This window comes from Cyprinus carpio, unplaced genomic scaffold (genome assembly GCF_018340385.1).
Source record: "Cyprinus carpio isolate SPL01 unplaced genomic scaffold, ASM1834038v1 S000006514, whole genome shotgun sequence".
NCBI lineage: Eukaryota > Metazoa > Chordata > Actinopteri > Cypriniformes > Cyprinidae > Cyprinus > Cyprinus carpio.
Genome location: NW_024879182.1, coordinates 545,205 through 568,916, shown reverse-complemented (window position 1 = coordinate 568,916; position 23,712 = coordinate 545,205). Strand labels below are relative to the sequence as shown.

General features: G+C 36.3%; 2 protein-coding genes across 3 annotated transcripts in view; both read left to right on the top strand.

Annotated features, from left to right (window-relative positions):
• LOC109065248 (NACHT, LRR and PYD domains-containing protein 3-like) overlaps positions 1-7,546 on the top strand; it is an 84,897-nt gene extending 77,351 nt beyond the window's left edge. The window contains exons 10-11 of the mRNA XM_042754427.1: positions 6,395-6,531; positions 7,523-7,546. Of these exons, the coding sequence (XP_042610361.1) occupies positions 6,395-6,531; positions 7,523-7,546 (161 nt within the window). The remainder of the gene's footprint in view (positions 1-6,394; positions 6,532-7,522) is intronic.
• Positions 7,547-11,143: 3,597 nt separating this feature from the next.
• LOC109062328 (gastrula zinc finger protein XlCGF57.1-like) lies at positions 11,144-23,076 on the top strand. 2 transcript variants are annotated; one of them, XM_042754420.1, is made up of 3 exons: positions 11,144-11,324; positions 11,756-11,854; positions 20,910-23,076. In XM_042754420.1, the coding sequence occupies exons 2-3, from the start codon at positions 11,800-11,802 to the stop codon at positions 22,574-22,576; spliced, it is 1,722 nt and encodes a 573-aa protein (XP_042610354.1). In that variant the 5' UTR covers positions 11,144-11,324; positions 11,756-11,799; the 3' UTR covers positions 22,577-23,076. The 2 variants fall into 2 exon arrangements, with proteins under 2 accessions (XP_042610354.1, XP_042610355.1); XM_042754421.1 differs by having other exon boundaries at positions 11,149-11,324; positions 11,489-11,854.
• The last annotated feature ends 636 nt before the right edge of the window (positions 23,077-23,712 follow it).

Genomic DNA, 23,712 nt, shown 5'->3' with positions numbered 1-23,712 from the left:
AGCATGACACAAACAGCAAAATCAAACAATAACAAAATAAAGGACATGAAAACATGAACATGAAACAAAACCCAAAACAGACATTACACATGTATGTACATGATTGTGTTTTTGAGAAAACAACATTTATGTGTGGTTAGTAAAAAAACTACAATTTTGAAGTCACTGAAATAAGGTCATTAAACACCTAGGGAACATTTGTTCACAAGATTGTCAAACCTGGAGCTTGTAGCTTAGAATTTTTACTTCAAAATGATGTGAAAATCATCTTGTTTACTCGTGCACATAAAACAATTGATTGATTTAAATTTTCTAAGACACTTTTTGTTTGTAAAGGGCATATGCGAGTAGGCGTCAACTATCATGAATATTTGTGTAATTCACACCTGAGAAGACCAAGTCCCACATAATGAGCTGCATAATGAGCCTTTCAGCCAGGTGTGTGACTGAGAGGGAAGAGTTACAAGAAAGAATGTGTGCCTGGCTTGGTCTTAGCTGTGTTCCAGGTTCCTGAGTTGGCTGCTTATTTGCATTGGCTCACTTTGCAACAGGTTATTATTTATCTGAAATGAAAAAGTAAGCATGCTGTTTACGCAAATAAACTGCATTATTAACATTATTGTGATGGTCACTTATAATAGTAGTAGTTATTTATAGGAAAAAAAGAACACAATTACCACATAGAACATTTATTGTCAGTGATATTTACAGCTTACTTGATAGACTTTTTATAATAGTAGTAGTTAATGTCTATGTTATGTGTTATAACCAATGACGGGTTATAACACATTCAAAATAATTACACCAGAGCAGATATTCATGAACAGAAGCTTAGTTTCATTCATAAACACAAGCATGCTTTGTATGTGGACCTATACTATATATAGTTATAAACCTATATGGCTATATTCGTGAACAGAGAATAGCCTATCACAGTAAAGATTTGTCTAATCATTCTTACTGACATTAAGCTAGCAACATTATAACTCATATTACTTTTATATCGTATTGCTGTCTATGTAATAGAACATAAAAAAATAAAAATAAATAAAAAACCTGGCATCGTGAAACATTGAGATGATGTAAATGAAACTTCATAATGTTTCACTTGATTATACATTTAGTCAGGAATTATATTTTGGAAAAAGTCTAACTAGTAAAATGTGTACAAGTTATGTGAAAACTAATACAAGTAGATTAATAATAAAAAAGACTTACTTATATTTATGATATCTCTGGGTCAAGCCGCTTCATTCTTCTTTCTGAGCTAATCCAAATCTAATCCGGCGCGTGGGCGTGGTCGCATTAGATTTAATGATGGGAGACTTGAAAGACTGGACATTGCGTTGTTTTCGTGTGGATTACTTTATCACAGAATATTAGTTTTTAATAAGACTTGCTCGGTTTAAAAGTAGACATGTCATGCCTTCTATAGATATATCTCTCATGTCTCTGTGTTAGTTCATTTTAATGACGCGTTTCTAAATGAAGATCACGCAGAACCAAGACAGCACACTCTGTTTGTTTTCTTTATTTTATGAATGCACAAAGTTTTGTTGTTATTATGTGTGGATACAAAAAAAAGTAGACCCTTTACAGATTTGATTGATGTATTGCTCTTATCTGTACGATCAAAACTGAAAGTGTAATTTAGGTTCTTTTCGGTCTTATCAGGAGAAGATGTCACAAAACACATATCCGCGTTAGTCGACGCCAGAGGGTTAAATGATGGTGATTTGTAGATGGAAAAATCTTCTCACTGAATCATGGCTCACAGTGTTTCTGCTGTTTGTCAGCGCTGTTTCATCTGGATATAAACTAGTTTAAATCAGCGAGTCATTTGTGTTCTTTGCTGAATTCAAGCTCTTTACACTGGATCTCACATCAGTTTAGTGTTGCGTGACCGAGACTCCAACCAACAACACACACTGAAAATGCCAGCCAATATATAGGCAGCGCAATGAGCTGCAGCTGGGATGCTATGATTAGAGATTAGACCACCAGCTGCGGTTACTAGGTGACGGATGAACACACAGACCCATGAACCATGACAGTACCCCCTCCCCTAGGAGTGCCTCCTGGCGCTCCCAAGAGAACCTACCTGGTGATTGAATTCATCATTAAGGGAGTGGTCCAGTATGTCACTAGCAGGCACCCAACTCATCTTCTCAAGACTGTAACCTTCCCAGTCCACCAAGTAATGAAATCCTCTTCCCTTCCACCTCGAGTCCAGAATACGTTTTAATTTGGATACATGAAACACCGGATGAATTCTCCTGTAAGCCGGAGGAAGTTTAAAGCGGAGTGCCACCAGACTAATAATTTTGGTGACAGTAAATGGGCCAATAAATTTGGGAGCAAGCTTATTGCTAATGGATCAGAGAGGAATATTCCTTAGATGAAAGCCACACCTTTTGACCCACGACATGGACGGGAGGCTTCGCCCTCTCCGTCTGACCATTACTCTGGGGATGAAATCCAGAAGAAAGACTAACAGTCGCCCCCAACAATGAAATGAGTTGCCTTCGAAAACCGGTCCACCGCGGTCAAAACCACTGTGTTTCCCTGTGAGGGTGGGAGACCCGAAACAAAATCTAACGACATGTGGGACCAGGGTCTTGAAGGAACTAACAACGGCTGAAGGAGTCCAAACTTAGAAACAGCACAGACCGAGCATGCCAAAACAAATAGATGAATGTCGTGAGCCATGGATGGCCACCAAAACCGTTGTTTAACAAGAAACTTGGTACGATTGACCCCAGGGTGGCAGGCTACCTTGGAATAATGACCCCATCAGATAACTTCAGACCTTAAACACTCTGGCACAAACAAACAGGCTGTGTGGACCTTCGACTCAATCTCCCACGTGACCACAGAAATAAAAACCATATGTGGCACAATGGGCTAAAAGAAAACATGAGAGCTCCGCATGATCAAAAATACAAGATATCCAGTTTGATATTTTTATAACCTGGAAAGTAAGAAATAGAAAAATCAAAACGACTGAAAAAAAGTGCCCACCGGGCCTGCCTAGAGTTTAATCTTTTGGCGCACTTGATGTATTCTAATTTCTTGTGGTCGGTCTAAAACCGATGATGCCACTCTTCCAAGGCAAGCTTGACTGCCAACAACTCTCTGTTACCAATGTCATAATTATGCTCGGCAGGAGACAAATGGTGAGAAAAACGACATCCCAAACAGCATGTTTAGCCCAATGAAGCAATAACGTTGTAATATGGATGGTAATTTCTTTGTTTACATCTCAGTTCTTCAGGGACAGAATTGTTTGTATCAGTTATGAATAAGCTACACTCAAAAAACTGCATCTTGGTAGTAAAAAAAACAGCATGGTTTTGTAGCATACAGTGTCACAAACAGAATGAGTCCATCCACTAAAAAAAGTCAAAGATAGGCGGAAGATTGTTTATTTGAATTCTGGTGCTCTCTCATGATGCACGCTGTGATGCACCTGTCATCTGATGGGGGAATAAATTAGCGATTGGCTTTTTGCACAAATAATACTTTCTTTTTTTATTTTTCAACATTTTTCATATATGTGTGTGTGTGTTTTGTGGGGAATGTGGCTATATCTGCATGATTACATTCTGTTTGAGCGCAAATCAGCATGTTATTACTGTGTAATCACAGCTATCAATGTGAACGCTGTCTATATGAATAGAGTGTGATTACTGACTATATGGCGCATCTGTATGATTACCATCTCTATAACTGGCCATCTGCACATCAGCACGTGATAATTGACTATATGAGCAGAAATCAGTGTAAACGCTGTTTTTCTAGCAATCTCAGGATGTATTGTAATTGGCATACATAGTTAATTATTTATCTATTTTTCTTATTTTTATTACTCAAATTATTGTAGACATAGTCTCAGAAAAATGGTTTCATGAATCTCATTTTTAATGGTATCTTCTACAGATTTGAAATAGAAACTCATGAGACGTGACTTTCAACCCATTACTTTTCTGGATTGCTCCAGGACTGATTCCATGTATTTTTATATCAAATAAAAAAAAAGATTCAGTGTGGTACAATTTTTTTCAAGGCACTTCAGTGTCTATAACTTTTCATCTTTTTGAGCATTATCAACTCTGGATGATGAAAAGTAAAGCCCAAAGGGTCTTCTTATCAAAGACACCAAAACTGTGTGTGAGGCACACTGAAGTCAGGAACTATTACAATTTTAAGTCAGGTAGGGCATTTTCGGCTCTGAGTCCCATAATGGGGGGTGGTGGCTGACAGGTTTAATCAGTTGCACATTTACATAATTGTTAAGGGAAAAGACATTGTGTAGCTGAGTGTACAGTCGTGGCCAAAAGTTTTGAGAATTACATAAATATTGGAAATTGAAAAAGTTGCTGCTTAAGTTTTTATAATAGCAATTTGCATATACTCCAGAATGTTATGAAGAGTGATCAGATGAATTGGATTAGTCCTTCTTTGCCATGAAAATTAACTTAATCCCAAAAAAACAACCATTTTGCTGTCACTGAACATTTTTCATTGTTGTCAGGTGAGAAACGAGCACCTGCTGGAGATCATTATCAGGCTGATTGGGTTAGAATGGCAGACTTCACATGTTTAAACTCAGGTGATGCTTGAAATCAATGTTGACCGAGCTGTAAAGAAACGCGTGGAGCGTTAGCATAAAAATATTCAGGCTGATTGGGTTAGAATGGCAGACTTTACATGTCATCAAGAAAAGGAAAGGGTGATGCTTGTAAAATCATTGTTCAATTCCAGCATTGCCAATGGTTCTAAAGAGGCTGCAGGATCGGAGTGCCACCAGTGCAGAGCTTGCTCAGGAATGGCAGCAGGCAGGTGTGAGCGCATCTGCATGCACAGTGAGGCGAAGACTTTTGGAAGATGGCCTGGTGTCAAGAAGGGCAGCAAAGAAGCCACTTCTCTCCAAAAAAAACTTTAGGGACAGATTGATCTTCTGCAGAAAGTATAGTGAATGGACTGCTGAGGACTGGGGCAAAGTCATATTCTCCGATGAAGCCCCTTTCCGATTGTTTGGGGCATCTGGAAAAAAGGCTTGTCCGGAGAAGAAAAGGTGAGCGCTACCATCAGTCCTGTGTCATGCCAACAGTAAAGCATCCTGACACCATTCATGTGTGGGGTTGCTTCTCATCCAAGGGAGTGGGCTCACTCACAATTCTGCCCAAAAACACAGCCATGAATAAAGAATGGTACCAAAACACCCTCCAACAGCAACTTCTTCCAACAATCCAACAACAGTTTGGTGAAGAACAATGCATTTTCCAGCACGATGGAGCACCGTGCCATAAGGCAAAAGTGATAACTAAGTGGCTCGGGGACCAGAATGTTGAAATTTTGGGTCCATGGCCTGGAAACTCCCCAGATCTTAATCCCATTGAGAACTTGTGGTCAATCCTCAAGAGGCAGGTGGACAAACAAAAACCGACTAATTCTGACAAACTCCAAGAAGTTATTATGAAAGAATGGGTTGCTATCAGTCAGGATTTGGCCCAGAAGTTGATTGAGAGCATGCCCAGTCGAATTGCAGAGGTCCTGAAAAAGAAGGGCCAACACTGCAAATACTGACTCTTTGCATAAATGTCATGTAATTGTCGATAAAAGCCTTTGAAAACGCAATGAAGTGCTTGTAATTATATTTCAGTACATCACAGAAACAACTGAAACAAAGATCTAAAAGCAGTTTAGCAGCAAACTTTTTGAAAACTAATATTTATGTAATTCTCAAAACTTTTGGCCACGACTGTACCCACCATGAGTTCAACTTTCATTTTGTGAACAGTAGGGATTAGTGTATTTCATTCATTCACCCAAACATATGTAAATTTCAAATGCACTGCTCAGCTAACATTTATAGTATAGTAATATAACAGTCTAGATATTATTTGCATTTGAATTTATATAAATCCCGACAACATATATAGAAGGTAATTTAATATGGATTTCTCAGGTTCTCTGCACTGGCATTTAGCAAAACCGGAAGTATCTATGCACACACTCACTAGATCGGAAATCCAAGATGGCGGACATATGCAACTAGCCCATTGGCAGTGAGCGTTTTGCGTGCTGTTAATGCTCCCCAGCACTTCACATTTTTGCAGAAGTGCCTGAAGTTGAAGAAAAAGCAACTCCAAGCAGAAAAGCGCCCGATGTCATTTGTGGTTTTTCCATTGTCCAATCAAATGAATGAAGGGGCGGCCTTCCGTTGTGCTGACAAAAGTTTACTGTTGCTTTTTTTTTGTTTCTCTATCAATTTAGAGGCTTGCACTACACTGACAGGACAGCTGACTCTCTCTCTCTCTCTCTCTCTCTCTCACACACACACACACACAGACGCTTGTTGTGTTATTAATGTCTCTGTTCTTGTGTTCAGGGGTCTGTTTTCTCACACTGGATCCAAACACGGCAAACACTGAACTTAGTCTGTCTGAGGAGAACAGAAAGGTGACACGTGTGAGAGAGAAACAGTCATATCCTGACCATCCAGAGAGATTTGATGATGTGTATCAGGTGTTGTGTAGAGAGAGTGTGTGTGGACGCTGTTACTGGGAGCTGGAGTGGAGTGGATATAATGTGTTTATATCAGTGTCATATAAGAGCATCAGCAGGAAGGGAGACGGTGATGAGTGTCTGTTTGGATCCAATGATCAGTCCTGGAGTTTGTTCTGCTCTTCCTCCAGTTACTCATTCAGACACAATAACAAAAAGACTGTTCTTCCTGTGAAGTCCATCAGCAGTAGAATAGGAGTGTTTGTGGATCACAGTGCAGGAACTCTGTCCTTCTACAGCGTCTCTGACACAATGAGCCTCATCCACACAGTCCAGACCACATTCACTCAGCCGCTCTATCCTGGGTTTACTGTTGATTATAAATCATCAGTGAAATTGTGTTGATGAATCAGAAGAGACTGACGAGAGATTCTACCCATAATGCTTTGAGCTGCATGATAAATCAGTGACAGAAGTTCAGCTGGAGTAAAATAGTAAAAATATTTTACAATGTTACTGCTTTGGCAAATGCAACTTTCTGTATTTTGGATCAAATAAATGCAGGCTTGGTCATCAGAAGAGAATTCTTTACAAAAAACATTAAAAATCTTACTGTTCAAAAGTTTTGACTGGTATTGTGTCATGTTGAAATATATAAATGAGCATCACATACCTGGCACATACCTCATATTACTTTTATATCGTATTGCTGTCTATGTTATACGTTAGAACATAAAAAAAAACATCCTGGCAAACATTGAGATGATGTAAATTAAACTTCATAATGTTTCACTGATTATACATTTAGACAGGAATTATAGTTTGGAAAAAGTCTAACTAGTAAAATGTGTACAAGTTATATGAAAACTAATACAAGTAGATTAATAATAAAAAAGACTTACTCTTGTTTATCTCTGCTGGGTCAAGCCACTTCGTTCTTCTTTCTGAAGTAATCCAAATCTTATTCCTCTCAGCAGTCTTATTGAGGTGAATTATGTCTTATTCTTCTCAGTGCGAAGTGAACAGTAACATTTAAAAAACGTGAAGTACAGTCTCGCTGCTTTGTTTGCTCTGATGAGCTTCACGTAGACGATTATAATATCAATAGTGCGCTCGGCACGTGGGCTTGGTCGCATTAGATATAATGTGATTTTTTTGTTCTGTTTAGCTTCTTTTTTTGCTCTTGTGGATTACTTTATCACAGAGCTCGGCACGTGGGCTTGGTCGCATTAGATATAATGTATATATCTCGGGCTTTCTATAGATATATCTCTCATGTCTCTGTGTTGAGTATTCGTTATGTTAAAGATAATTTTATTGGTGCGTTTGTGTGTTTGGATTAGGTGGAGGGAGGTGTGAAGGAGAGTTTTCTGTTTGTTAAGTGCACAAAGTTTTGTTGTTATTATGTGTGGATACAAATAAAAGTAGACCCTTTACAGATTCAATTGATGTATTGCTCTGATCAAAACTGAAAGTGTAATTTAAGTTCTTTTCTGTCTTATGAAGAGACATCTCACTGTCACTGAAATAACAGTCAGAATAAATGTGTCAGAAATCCTCATATAGACAGTAAGATCAGTGTGTTTATCTACATTTGTGTTTTTAATGGTAGTGTCACATCAGTTATTTGTATTATTACTATCAAAATTTCCTTTCAATTGAAAAGTTATTCATGAATCATGTTTGTGAAAAGTACGTCATTCATTTTTCTCTATTGTTTTTGTGCAAAAATAATAAAACACAATGAGAAATGAACTTGAGATCAGATTTGAATTGATGTTTGTGTCATGATTCTTCCTCAGTATCTTCATGTTTGACTGAATGTTTCTTCAATCCTCATGTCTTCACTCTCCTCTTTAATAAACGCCCTCTTTGTTTGTTTCTCAGTATCCTTATGTTTGACTCTGAATGCTTCTTCAATCTTCGTGACTTCACTCTCCTCTTTAATTAAAGCCATCTTAATAATAATGAGTCATGTGTATCTCAGCTGCTTCAGCAGGAGGTTTTCTGTGTGTTTGGACACTTGTCCTGTTTAAATGAAAATTATTAACAGATTGGAAAAGAAATTAAAAGTAGATCTCTGTGTGCAGCATCTCAATAAGTTCCCTAGTTCTGTAAAGGAGTCAGTCAGAGTGAGAGTTAATGGCCTTAACCTAAGACAAAAACAATTAAATAACTAAAACAGTACACAAATTATATGGAATGTTTATATTTTTAGATTTACTGATTTGTAGATTATGTTTAGTTGTTTTTTTTTTTTTGTATTCATTTTATTTTGTTTTATAAAAGTTGTCATTACACATTTGTTGTTCTTGTTGCATGTTTTGAGCAGCAGTGTGTCGTCAGTGTGTGGTGATTCAAACAATTCGAATCACTGAATCATTCTGCGATGCAATTGATTCAGTTGATTCAGAGTTAAGAAAGGATCTGTTTCTTAAGGTGGCCGAGGAGTGGTGTTTACAACTAAAGTCTTATTTATCAATGGAAAGTAAGAATAGAAGGTGTGGTGTCAGAGAAATTGGTAGAGGTAAGTGTAGTTTGAGACGGCGCCATTGGTTTGGGATTACTCACCGCTGACTGGACGAGACATCTGTCAATCAAAGTATACAGAAATAACCAGCCGAAAAACAGTAGAGTCGTGGTAGAAAGTTTGGAGATGGTCTTAAAGTAGCTTGGTTTAAATGTATTGTATGAATTGCGCTTACTATGGAAAAAAACATATGAACAAATAACTTGTGCAAATAACCTGCCTTATTGGTATTTTGTCAGCTGTAGTGGCGTAGTTTCTCTGTCACTGCTCGCCGGTGATTGAACTGGTGTTTATGATCAATTGATTCATGGTATAGGAAATTCTGTCATTCTTTATGATAAGCTGTTTAATGGTATAGGGTGAGTTTTTAGTTATTTTTTTTGTGATTTTTATTATTGTTTGATTCAGTGTTTATTGATTTAAAATTTATATACACCATATACAATTCTCTAAACGAGCTGTATTGATTCAAACACTTCATAGGATTAAAAGCACACACCTTCAGCCGAATCACAGACGCAGGACCGCGGGGCAAACCTTAAAAGAGAGAATCACAATAATGTCTCTATTGTGATAGACGAATATAATTGAGGCATAGGATGGACTGAATTAATTAATAAATTCCAGAGTGATCAAAAGAGAATCACAATAATGTCTAACTTTTTATCTTTGATGCACAATTTGATCATGATAGAGCACTAGTGGCTTCAGGTCCATTTCGAAAACCTCAAAATTTATGAAGTGCTATTGTGAGGCCTGATAATTTTTAAAATGTATCCATGTTTATTAAGTTTTGCATACAGCTTTTACATTTTTTGCCTAGAATCAGCCTGGACAGCCAGTGGCAATGGAAGCTGGACTCAAACACAAGATTGTAAGTAATGTTAAAGAATAGTACAACAGCTAATGTGACAAGTATAAAAGCCTCGTCCGTTTGGTAAGGTGCGCTTGCAGTCAGCGGAGTACGGAGCCCTGCACGTGACATGCAAGAAAAAATAAATAATTTGTGTGCACGATTTACTAATTCATTCCCTCGATGTACTAAAACGTGCACACGATTACTATTTCGTTCCCTGGATTCGCTAAATCATGCACACAATTTACTAATTTGTTCTCTCGATTTATAAATTGTGTGCACAATTAGCAAATCGAGGGAACGGATTAGTAAATCGTGCTCACAATTTATAAATCGAGGGAACAAAACAGTAAATCATTCACACGATTTAGCTTAGTATTTTTTCCTGCATGTTATGTGCAGGGCTCCGTAGCGGAGCCAGATGAAAGTACAAATCCCGCTTGAGAGGAACAGTGCTTTCAGTTAAATAAGAGTTAGTATTTTTCCCTGCTTGTAGTGTGATTGGATTTATTTAAGATATATTTTCGTTTTATTTGTGTTTTTTTTGCATATATTTTTTGTATTTTATTTTTATGTGAGTAACATTTTACATTGTCAGTTTGTATAAATATTGTATTTTTTATTCTTTTATTATGTGTTTTTGTTCTGTCGCTGTTATGTTGCACTGCGGAGCTTCTGTCACGAAAACAAATTCCTCGTATGTGTGAACAGACCTGGCAATAAAGCTCTATCTTGTTTGTGTGTGTTTTGATTTGATTATCTTATGGTCCACACTTCAAATTTGCAAACATAAATATCACTATAATTTAATAACAGCTGTATGTGGACAAAATGCATATTGCAATTTTTTGTTGCAAATAAAACTCCCATAGTCCATAACTACTGTAGGTTTAACTTATTATAAATTCAGTTGAATCATCAAACACTGGACAGTGACTGGACTTGATTCTCACAAGAATCGACTTGGACCTGAGACTTACTCCCTGCTCTGCTGAAGCACATAGAAGAGAAAGAAAAACCAAGAGATATGAGAATTAGTGTCTTTTCAGTTAAAACTATATTTCAAAATGCGCAGATACAGTCAAAGGTAAATGATTTGCTTCTAACATATTTGAAAGTTTAACGGGATATAATTTGTTTTGCTGTTTCTTCCGCTCATCCAGTAACATTAGGTGGCGGTAATGCGCCTTAAGATGGTTTGCCCACATCCATAAAACACCGAAGAAGAAGAAGAAGAAGAAGAAGAAGAAGAAGAAGAAGAAGAAGAAGAAGAGAAGCGCAGCCACAGAGCAGCAGCATCTGTGCAGCGCGATCTGCAGAAACTGTGTAAAATAATAATAATAATAATAATAATGATAATAATAATAATGATGATGATGATGTGAGAGAACAGCAGAAAGAAACCCTGCAGCAGTCTGAACACATCTGGTGAGTTATATTCCTGATGTTTGTGTGCTAGAGAAGAGTCTCAAACTGAGATGAGTTGTGTTACATGTGTGTAGAATACTGATCTTATAAATGTGTTAATAGAACACACTTTACTGACCAGATCTCTCATCTCACAGCGTTTATTATCGCTTCTGTCCCTGCAGAACTCGTTCTTTAAACTGAACCTGAAGCTGTTCTTGAATTAAAGCTGTTTAACTGTGACGAGAGGAATATTAGAGTAGTGCTCCAAACAGACTGACCCTGGTTCTGTCAGGGATTCAGTGTTGGGAAGATGATTCCAGCAGCAAGGAACAGTGAATATACAGGCTCTGGAGAGTGGTTTTAGATAGAAAAACACAAACATCACGTTTACAGTGTGTGAATTACTGAAAGCATCAAGTTGATAACTGATTTAATGTTCATTTTGGCAGCTCTGCTGTGACGAGGATAAACTTCTTAAAAGAACGGCGAGAACATGGATGGTCCAGAACCCTGCAGAATAAAACAAGATGATGGTGAAGAACAAATAGGTTGGTGTTTCGTCTTGGTTCTTTGATAAGGGTATACAACTTAAAGTGGTTCGTCAGATTCAGTGGTTTCAGTTGGAAACATCATCAGAGCTGTGAAATAACAGTTAAAGCTTGAAAAGAAAAAAAAAATCTCTCGCACAAAAATATTTCATTGTATTTTAAATGACATAAGCATTTCAATTAAGATGTTCATCAATAAATGCAAAAAGTCTGGCTGTGCTTAATGGGTACATTTTTGTGTTCTTTAAGCACACACCTGTTCCCATTAAGCTCACATCATGTTTTATTAAAAATTCTTGTTTATTTTAAACAAACTTTTTAAAGTATAATTGAAAAATGTTTTATTTGAAGGTACAAAGTCAATAAAAAAAACCGAACACTAAAATCAAGCAACAAGGTGTTCAGTTTGATCAGTGATGTATTCATAGTGAAGTGTCAAATAAGCACATTGCAGCATCTAGACTAGTCCACGTTCAGCTGAGTAACACATATTCAAAAATACATAAAACAACCCAATAAAACGTTTAGTTCATGGGGCTGAACACAGACACTAGCCTCATTATGAAGCCTCTTATTAAATGAGGTCAGCGTATCTATAGTCTCTTCAGGCTGGAACACAACACAGGATTTTAGCCCGATTTTCCACTGATTCTTTTGTTTGTTTAAGGGACGATACACATTAATTAACATGAGTAAACAAGTCTACTATGTAAATGTGCCAGATTTAGCCGTTCAGGCTCATGTTCATCTGCAGTCCCTGGCAGGTTGATTGTAATGGTGCGTTCACACCAGACGTGAATGAAGCGTTACGCGCCAGTGATTTACATGTTCAGTCGATGCAAAGAAGACATCCTGCGGTGCAAAATGAGCATTTCAGCTCGCGAGTTTAAAAATGTGAACTTTGGAGTTTGCTCTGCGTTAACCAATCAGCAGCTTGCTCTAGCAGTGACGTGATTAGGACGTAGCGAGCGGAGGGAAAATCTGAAACAACAATGGAGGACAAAGTCATCCTCTCTGTATGTGGATACCCGGAGCTGTACGATACTTCATACTTTTACAGAAACAGGAATTTTTTATTATTTTTAATGTGATTTGATTTTGTATAAATATATGTTCTATACAATGACCAAAGGTTTTGGTGTGTTACTTTGTGTACAACATAGTAAAACATAATTTAAATTTGTTACATAAAAATATTATTTATATGTTAAGACTAGAATACTTATGGAAAACATTTGTACATAAATTATAATTATATCCTATTGCAAATACACTCATAATAGTATAGTAAAAGTAGTTATTTGTGATTGGACCAGTGTTGTGGGATAGTATCATGATGCAGTAACGAGACAGGGATTCCTTTTGGAGGCTGGCTCCATTTATCATTTGAAAACAAGAAAACTATAACAATCTAAACTTGAACAAAAAACAACTGTTTCCTTTAGTTTTCATTTAAACATATTAAGAGTCACGGAAAACTAGTTCAGGGAAATGTGTAGGCCTATATAGCCTTCATTACAATGAAATAAAATATTATATAAACCCATATTGCCTCTTTTTATTTTCATTTTAATGTATTAATAGATTACTTGAATAAAGACCAAAGATTACCTGTTGGATTTACCCAAAATGAATTATATTTTATTTTTAACCACTAAAGAGACATCAGAGCCAGCGGCAAATATCAGAAGGACTAGCCGAGTCGAGACTGCTCTTGTTGGTAACTTGAGAACTGAGCTTCCGCTGATCGCCTCCGAAATGGGCGCAATGAGGCAAATAAGCTCAAACTGTTCAAGCATCCAACTACGCGCGAATAGCGGATTTATTCGTGCAAGTCGTGTCTGGTGTGAACGCACAGTTAGAACCATAATCCACAAGTACATAAAGCAGAAACAAACATATTACAAAAACCGGAATACAATAAATAAAAAAAACATTACTTCAAATTATGAAGACATATTTGATTATCCAATAACCACCCTTTTACCAATTCAGAAAAAGAAGCAAGAGATGTAATATTTTTAATTCTATGGGTATAGTATGTACTGTTCAAGTATGTACTGCTCTATAAGAAAATACTGATTGCCCAAAAGCACTTCTTCTGTGTGGTATTATACAGTCTCTAGCATAAGAGATAAATTTCCTGATAAATTTATTGAGTGGAAGCGGAACCAAACCATGCTAAATTTTAAACACAAGTAAAATATCTGCAAATTGAATAATATTTTTCCAACTTAAAAACCCATATTTAGTTAAAATTTCACAATGATGATATGAGTTAGACCTTTTATCCAATATTTTCAAAGCCTGCTTATAGAGTCTTTATTTTGATTTATTTTTAGTTGCAAATTTGTCCCACCTGTCTGTGTCCAACTGGTGAGATGGTAATTTAATAGCATTAATATATATCTTTGTGTAATTTTTGGTTAATTTGTTGTTAATATGTCTATGTTTTGAAAATTTGAATTTTTTTATTTTATTCCCAACTTTTTTAACTTGTTTTTTAAATGTAAGTTGTGAATCAAGTATTATACCTAGATATTTATACTCTTGAACTACTGATAACCTTTTACCTGCAACTGTGACATCTTATTTGCAGACTTTGAAAAAAACATACATACAGTTTTGCTAACATTAAGATGTAAACACGAGTGTTTTTTAACCAATTAGTAATCTTAACCATTTCTGCTGATAATTCATATGCCGCATGTTTTTAGTTTTAGCATCCAAGTATATAATTGTATCATCAGCATACATCTGGCAATTTACAGCAGGTGCACAAACATCAGGCAAATAATTGATATACAAACTGAATAACAGAGGACCTAATATTGATCCTTGAGGTACACCAACTGAATTAGTAAGCGATTGGGAGATTTTATTGTCTACTCGAACACACTGTTGTCTATCCGTTAAATATGATTTTATCCATTTAATTACTCTTGTTGAGAAATTATAATTGTACAACTTTTTAATTAAAATTTTAATGATTTACGGTGTCAAATGGTTTCCTTAAATCCAGAAAGACAGCTCCCACCACACCACCTTTATCTAATTTTGCTTTAATAGTTTCTGAAAGAAGACATTGGCGGTTTTTGTTGAATGGTATTTTCGAAAACAAAACTGCATCAGATACAATGAAAATGATGTGTTATTCAAATGTAATATTATATGATCGGAGATCCATTTTTCTGCAATTTTTGAAACTGCGGGGAGAATGCTAATGGGTCTGTAATTACTAATTGACATTATCTCCTGATTTAAACACAGGTGTAATGACTGCAGCTTCCAAGCACTCGGAAACACTCCTTCATTCATAGACCAATTTGTAATTTTTACAATTGGAGGAATAAGTGCCTCTTTATAAGTTTTTAAAAGTATTGTATTCATTCCATACACAACTTTTGCCCTTGAACTATTAAGAGAAGTAATAATCGTATATTTTGGTATTTGCCAGTTCTTTAAAAGTCAAAGTTGGAGCATTAAAATGTATAGGTAAAGCTAAATCTTTTAAATCCAATAAATTCTTAATTGAAGTTTTTGTAGAATCTATAAAATGATCATTAAACACTTCTGCCACCTTTTTTTGAGTCATTAATCATATTTCCATCTAGATTTAATTCTATGGTTTTATGTATCTTAAATGTTCCTGTTAATTTCTTTAAATTCTGCCGTATTTCTTTAGTATTTCCTTTTGCTTCACTAATAGTCTTAATAAAAAAAAAACTAGCTTTCGCCTTTCTAAGTTCCTTTACAACCTTATTTCTTAATGTGGTAAATAAACGCCTATCATGTTCCGTTCTAGACCTGAGGGCTAACTTAAGAGCATGATTCCTTTGCTTCATAAGTAATCAAATTGTTTCATTTAACCAAGGTAAATGTTCTCTTTGTCCTTGCTTTAGTTTTAGTTTCCTTATATAACTGTTTAGAATTTTGAGTTTCAGTCATAAAAGATGTACAATTTTGACCTATACCCTCATATGTTAAATATGCATCCCAGTCTATTTTTTTTAGTTGTTTTTTCAAGACAATCCAACTGACTTTGTTTTTTATATATATATATATATATATATATATATATATATATATATATATATATGTGTATATATATATATATATATATATATATATATATATATATATATATATATATATATATATATATTTCTACCTGCTTTTCAGATATTAAATTAAACCTGGTTTTAGTGAGGTTTCTTACAATCAAAATCATATTATGATTGGATAGTCCAGTTACCAAATTATAGCATTTCTTTATCGTTTCTGGTCTATTTGTAAAAGCCAGATCAATACGTGTTTCTGAATACCTAGTTAGCCTGGTTGACCCTTCAATAATCTGTTTAAAATCATAATAACCAGTTAAAGTTTTTAATTTCTTACTTTGTAATTCATTATTCCAATTTACATTAAAATCTCCTAATAAAAGTTATCTCCTTATTTGTATTACATTTTTTAATAAGGGCATCCAATTTTTCATAAAATACAGCCTTAGCAGATGGTGGTCTATAAATTCAAATTACAATAAATGACATTTGCTCAGACAATATTAATTTAAGACCAATACATTAACTCTCGTTCATACAAGACCACTGAAATTGCTCTCATACTATCCTTAGCATAAAATAGCACACCTTCACCCCTTCCATAAATTCGATCTTGTCTATACATTTGATAACCAAACACATTTTCTATGGAATCAGTCGACTCAAATCTACAGACTGGATCTGACCTTTGCAACTAGCATCAACTTCTCCAGACTGTAAAACAATTAACTTAACTTAAAGTGAAAAGCATCAGTTAATATTTAAAGTCTGTTTATGAAGTATTTATATAGACGTTCAATGTGGAAGAGCTTAAAGAGAGCACGCTGAGCTTTACTGGAGCAGCGACAATTTTTAAAGTTTCATGTAATATTTATTAAAATGACAAGATTTTGCAAAATAAATAATCTAGGTCATGTTTTAAATGCATACATATTTTATTATGAACAACGATTATTAACCATATCTATGAAATTATACTTTTTCTTATTGATGTCACACTGAAGCTGTGAGATTTTTATAGTAGTGCACCCTTTAAGCTCACTTTAAAACTTAAAAATTACATCAGTGTAAAACCACAGACCAGCAATAAACTGTCAATTTATAATATTATGGATGTGAAAGTACAAGTCTGTAATGCCTGTGAAGTTGTATATTAGCGTAGCACACAATCTTATACAGCTAGTCAGCTAACTGTGTTCTGTAGCATCCGTGTTATGTTGTTAAAACTATCGTTTGGATCTAACTGTAATTATTTTCCATATTCAAGTTCCAGGTTATAATATGCCAAAGTCTAAACATTAATCTCTTAACTTTACAATAAGTAGTGAAATCTACCCAAAATAAAGGCTTAAATATCTAAAAACCGCACATTTAAGGGGCTCCATTTTTGGTGAAAGTTTTCAGACAGCTTTCAAAATGGCCACAGACAGTGTGAACACATGGAGACTCATATATCAGTGTGCAATGATCTGATTGACTTGAAGTTACAGGAGGTATGTAGTAACAATCGGTTAACACATTAAGTAGGATAATGCATTACTTTTTATTTTTTTAATCTGAGCTCAAATATGGAAATGTGCTTAATAGGTACGTTCACTCTATAAACAAAAGTAACATTTTCAAATCCACTCTGTAGCGCACTTAAGTAACATTTTCAAATCCACTCTGTAGCGCACATTTTTCACATCAACATTTTTAAGTCTTCACTTCTGATAAATTGCTGTAGTCCAAAAGAAATAAAGGCATGGATTATTTTTTTCAAAAAGTACTTCTGATCATTTTTCACATCAACATTTTTAAGTCTTCACTTCTGATAAAAGTCAAAGCTGATCAAACGCAATGCCCAGATTTTTCACCCACAGTTTCACGGCCGAGGACAGCCCATCCGAATTTAGTTTAGAAGTAACAGAGGCATCGGAGGGTCCAGATATAATAATTTCTGTTTTACTCTCATTGAAATTCAGAAAGTTTAAGGACAGCCATGCCTTTACATCAGTCAAACAGGCCAAGAGGTTATCCAAACCCTCAGAATTTCACTTGAGGGCCAGATAAATTTGTGTGTCATCAGTGTAACAATGGAATGACTGCCCATGTTTCTAATAATAGAACCAAGTAGCAGCATGTAAAGAGAAAAAAGAATTGGGGCCAAAATGGAGCCCTGAGGAACCCCACTCAGTAATTCAAGATTACTAGAAGTATACTGTCCAATCTTAACTGAGAAACTTCTGTTGGAAAGATAAGATTTAAACCACTCCAGTGCACTGCCCGTAATGCCTACACAGTGTTCCAAATGGACAATAAGAATAGCATGATCTACTGTATCAAAAGCAGCAGTTACATCTAAAAGCTCAAGAACAGCATATTCACCAGAATCACATTATTAGTACATCATTAAAAAACTTCAAAAAAGCAGTCTCAGTAGACTGATGTTTTCTAAAACCAGAGTGAAAAATTGTAAAAACTTAACTTTCTGCTAGAAAACTTTACAATTGTTCGAGGACTATTTTCTGAAAAATCTTCACAATAAAACACGGGTTGGAGATGGGTCTAAAATGACCTAACACTGTGGGGTCTAAGTTTAGTTTAAACTTCATTCATTCACAAACATCTCAGAAATGTACAAAAACAAAGCCGCATCCATCTCCTAAAGGATCTGTTAGCACAACGCAGAGGAAATTGGCCAGGCTTGGGAAATAAGACAGGTTAACATATCTCTTTTTAATGCCTCAAGCAAAAGTCTTGAACGTCTTTTAAACAGTTTATACCATGAAACCAGTGAATCCAGCATTTAATCAATCTTGATCAAGCTCATGGCTAGCTATGAGATAAATGTATCATGTTAAAAAAAAAATTCTATGAATGAAAAATAATTTAAAATCATGTCGCTGACTCGCAGAACAGTGAGACACAGGCTGAGTAAACCGCTCAAAAGGGTGTGAGTGCAGCCTCAGCTATGTTGCCAGATCTAGTTATTATAAGCGTCGTTGGACCTTTTTAATACTTGATGTGTCGGTGTTAAAGGAAAACACCAACGTTTTTCCATATTCCATTATGTTCTTTCCTCAGCTTAGACGAGTTGATACGTACCTCTCCCGTCTCTCTCAGGAGTGATGATATTACTGCGCCAAGGTCGAAGTGCTGCGAAGTGCTCTTCCGCCATACATTATAATTATCATTTTTTATCCACTTATAAAATCGACACTTTATTTTGTGTCACCATACTTACTCGTGTAACTACTTATGTAACCGTCTTTAAATAGGGAAAACATGGAAGTGTTTGGTAGCTTCTAAATTCATCCATTTGGATCCTAAGGAATGAATGGTGCTAAGCTAATTGCTAGTGGCACCGTGCACTACAGCGATTGAGTGCACGCACTCAGACAGGAGAGGTACGTATCAACTCATCTAAGCTGAGGGAAGAACGTAGTGGAAATTTGGAAAAACGGTGGCATTTTCCTTTAATAAAGTGGGAAAATGAAGGTTGGGGTTAGCGATTCAGTATCCTATTTGCAAAATACAAGATTGGAACTTAATTTGGTGAATTTTTGGGGAATGCTTTTTCTTGTTTTTCGAAGCAATATCTGGCAACATTGCATCGGGTTCTGTTTGGAGTCTGCTCGTGGATTGAAGAGCGCTGAAAGATGGAGGAGCTAAAGTCTGCCGCTGTTTTCATATGAAATTTAAAGGGGACTGAGGTGATCACAAATTTGTGTGCAGTTTATGGAGCTATAATTGGCCTAGCAACGCCCATGCTTCTTGCGTTCATTTCGGAAAACCAGAGGACAAATATTTCAATAAATCTCTCAGGCATTTAAGTGGCACCAAAATCTGTGTTCTGATTCGGTTCTAGTACACTGAATGGTTACATGGGTTTTGGTACCCAACCTGACAGCTGTTGTTTTGACTCACTGAAAAGAATTGTTTTAAAACAAGTAATATTACAGAAGTTAGGCAATGCTGACATTACACAAAGACTGGTAGATATTAAGCTTGCTGTATTACCGGTGTTGCACAGTGTCCGGCCATACACGATTACATTACTTGGCCACCACACCGCCTTTGCTGCTTTATAGAAATAAAAACCACTTAGTTCAGTTGGACATCAGACGCTGCAATTGTAAAACGAAAGCGTCCTCTCTCCTCTATAAAGCACAGGCTGCAGGAGTGTGATCACACTGATCATGTGATGAGAGTACGTTGAGATGACTGACAAGACCATGTCCCATATGTACCACCGCTCGCTATACACAGAAAGTGAAAAGCGAGCTCCCATACAAAACCAATTTCAGTACCCTGGATATTGATAGCGGCTACCTGATGCACGCAAATTCTATACAGTTGTATACCATACCTTCAACAGAAAGTGAAAAGCGTGTTTTATTGTTATACAATTTTGATACCGTTGTTACCATACCGTTCTTTTTTTAGTGTGAATTTTTCATCTTTGTTATGTTATTTTAAGTTTGTGAGTTTTTTTTCTCTGTGTGAAATTTTGTATATTTTAATTTAAGTTTCAGAGTTGATACCGTTCTGTATGCTAAACTTTTGAACATTTTTATCCAAAAACTCCTGACTGCAGCTTCAAATCAAATAAATGGTTAAATAAAAATAATAATTGGTTTCACACCGGAAGCGTGAGCAGCGCATATTTTTTTCCCACGTTTAAATGAGTGCATTCAATGCATTTTTTGCAAATGTTTCTAAACTTTTGAACATTCTACAATATTTTTAAAAATAACAAAAACAGTGTACCCCAATAATTGGAATGATGAGTGTACCCCGTTTAAATGAATGCATTTAAATGATCATACTTTCTATATATTTTTCACTACAAAAACATGCAATTTTTGCCTGTCATCAGTTCAAATGAACGCATCAAAATGATCAAACTTTCTGCTGATGTGTAAAGGTTTACATTCTTTTTCCTTCACATTTGTCTCTTTTTTTTTTTTTTATGAGTAAATGAAAATCAAACTTTTGTACTTTCATTTTAGACCTGATGGAAGAGAACAAGGTGATTGAAGAACTGATGGAAGCAGGGAAGAAACATCATGACACTTGCCCTCAGTGTGGAAAGAGTTTCTCATGTGAACAAACTCTTAATCTTCACATGAAATTTCATAGTGGAATGGAGCTGTACGAGTGTGATCAGTGCGAGAAGATTTTCAAACTAAAAGAAAACTTTAATGATCACATGAAAATGCACACTGAAGAGAAGCCACACACATGTGATCAGTGCGGGAAGAAATTCAGAAATAAAGGAAACCTCAGTGATCACATGAAAATCCACACTGGAGCGATGCCGTACTCATGTGATCAGTGCGGGAGGAAATTCAGACATAAAGGAAACCTTAATACACACATGAATATCCACACTGGAAAGAAACCCTTTGCATGTGATCAGTGCGGGAAGAGTTTCAGACATAAAGGAAACTATAATGATCACATGAAAATCCACACGGGGGAGAAACCCTGGAGAAAAACCACTGGAGAATCGCATGCATGCAGTCAGTGTGGAAAGAAATTCAAACAAAAACACATCCTTAATCAACACATGAGAATCCACACTGGAGAGAAGCCCCACACATGTGATCAGTGCGGGAGGAAATTTAGATATAAAGGAAACCTTAATACACACATGAATATCCACACTGGAAAGAAACCCTTCGCATGTGATCAGTGCGGGAAGAGTTTCAGACATAAAGGAAACTATAATGATCACATGAAAATCCACACTGGAGAGAAGCAGTACACATGTGAACAGTGTGAGAAGAGTTTCATACAAAAAGGACAACTTAATGAACACATGAAAATCCACACTGGAGAGAAGCCCTTTACATGTGAACAGTGCGGGAAGAGTTTCAGAAAGTCAAGTGTTTTTAAAGTACATTTGCGAACTCATTCTAGAGAAAGAATTTATAGCTGTAACCAGTGCAGTAAAACATTTTTTAGGGCAGATTTCCTGAAGGACCACCTGACAGTGCATACACAGGAGAGGCCTTATGTATGTTCTTTGTGTGCAAAGAGCTTTAGACAGATGGGTAATTTAAAAACACATCTGAAAAGACACAGTGGTGTGAAGGATCATATTTGCTCTGAATGTGGAAAGACTTTTTTTACAGTCTATGCACTGAAAAAGCACCAGACAGTTCACACTGGTGAAAAACCTAACCAGAGTTCACACTCTGACAAGACATTCACATGGCCAGAATATCTGAAAATACATGAGACGATCCACACTGAAGAGAAGCCACACACATGTGATCAGTGCGGGAAGACGTTCAGACTTAAAGGATTTCTCTATGAACATATGAAAATCCACACTGGAGCGATGCCGTACACATGTGATCAATGCGGGAGGAAATTCAGACATAAAGGAAGCCTCAATACACACATGAGAATCCACACTGGAGAGAAACCCTTCGCATGTGATCAGTGCGGGAAGAGTTTCAGACATAAAGGAAATTATAATGATCACATGAAAATCCATTCTGGAGAGAAGCCACACTCATGTGATCAGTGCGGGAGGAGTTTTATACAAAAAGAACACCTTAAAAAACACATGAGTATCCACACTGGAGAGAAGCCCTTCACATGTGATCACTGCGGAAAGGGTTTCTTAAAAAAAGAATGCCTTAAAAAACACATGAAAATACACTAAAGAGAAGCTGTACACACTTTAGACTTAAATAAACTCTTTATGAACACATGAAAATCCACACTGGAGAGAAACCCTTCACATGTGAACAGTGTGGAAAGAGTTTTAGAAAGTAAAGGGTTTTAAAAGAACATCTGCATACTCATTCTGGAGAAAGACTACAGTCATGGCCAAAAGTTTTGGCAGTGACACAAATTTTGTGTTTTGCAAAGTTTGCTGCTTCAGTGTTTGTAGATTATTTTTCCACATATTTCTGTGGTATACTGAAAAACAACGATAAGTATATCATATTTTTTTGCCAATAAAAGCCTTTAAAACGTGAGTCAATATTTACAGTGTTGACCCTTGTTCTTTATAACCTCTGCAGTTCTCTCAGGCATGCTGGATATTAGCTTCTGGGCCAAATCCTGACTTATGTTGATCCATTCTTGCCTTATTAGTTCTCGGAGTTGATCACAATTTGTGGCCTTCTGCTTGTCCACTCGCCTTTTGAGGACTGTCCGCAAGTTCTCTATGGGATTGAGATCCGGGGAGTAGCCTGGCCACAGATCCAAAATTTCAATGTAATGATCTTCGAGCCACTTTTCTTTATCACTCTTGCTTTGTGATACGGTGCTCCATCATGCTTGAAAATGTATGGATCATCACCAGATTGCTCATGGATCGTTGGAAGAAGTTGCCCTTGCAGGATATTTTGATACCATTCTTTATTCCTGGCAGTGTTTTGGGCAGAATTATGAGAGAACCCACTCCCTTGGTTGAAAAGCAACCCCACACATGGATGGTCTCAGGATGCTTCACTGTTGGCACAACAAAGGACTCATGGTAGCGTTCACCTTTCTTCTCCAAACAATTGATTTTCCAGATGTCCCAAAAAGTTTAAAGGAAGCAATCAGAAAAAATAACTTTGGACCAGTCTTTTGTTGTCCAATCCTTGTACTTCCTGCAGAATTTCAGTCTGTCCTTGACGTTTTTCTTGGAGAGAAGTGGCTTCTCTGCTGCCCTTCTTGACACCAGGCTGTTGTCCGAAAGTCTTGGCCTCACTGTGTGTTCAGATGTTCTCACACCAACCTGCTGCCATTGCTGAGCAAGCTCTGCACTGCTGGAGACACGATTCTGTAGCTGACTCCTCAGGTGGA

What these genes read in the sequence shown, in the direction of transcription:
- LOC109062328 (XM_042754420.1), top strand. Translation starts at nt 11,800, where the DNA reads ATGGATGGTCCAGAACCCTGCAGAATAAAACAAGATGATGGTGAAGAA. An exon ending in TGATGGTGAAGAACAAATAG is followed by an intron (nt 11,855 to 20,909) that starts GTTGGTGTTTCG and finishes CTTTCATTTTAG; the next exon opens with ACCTGATGGAAGAGAACAAG.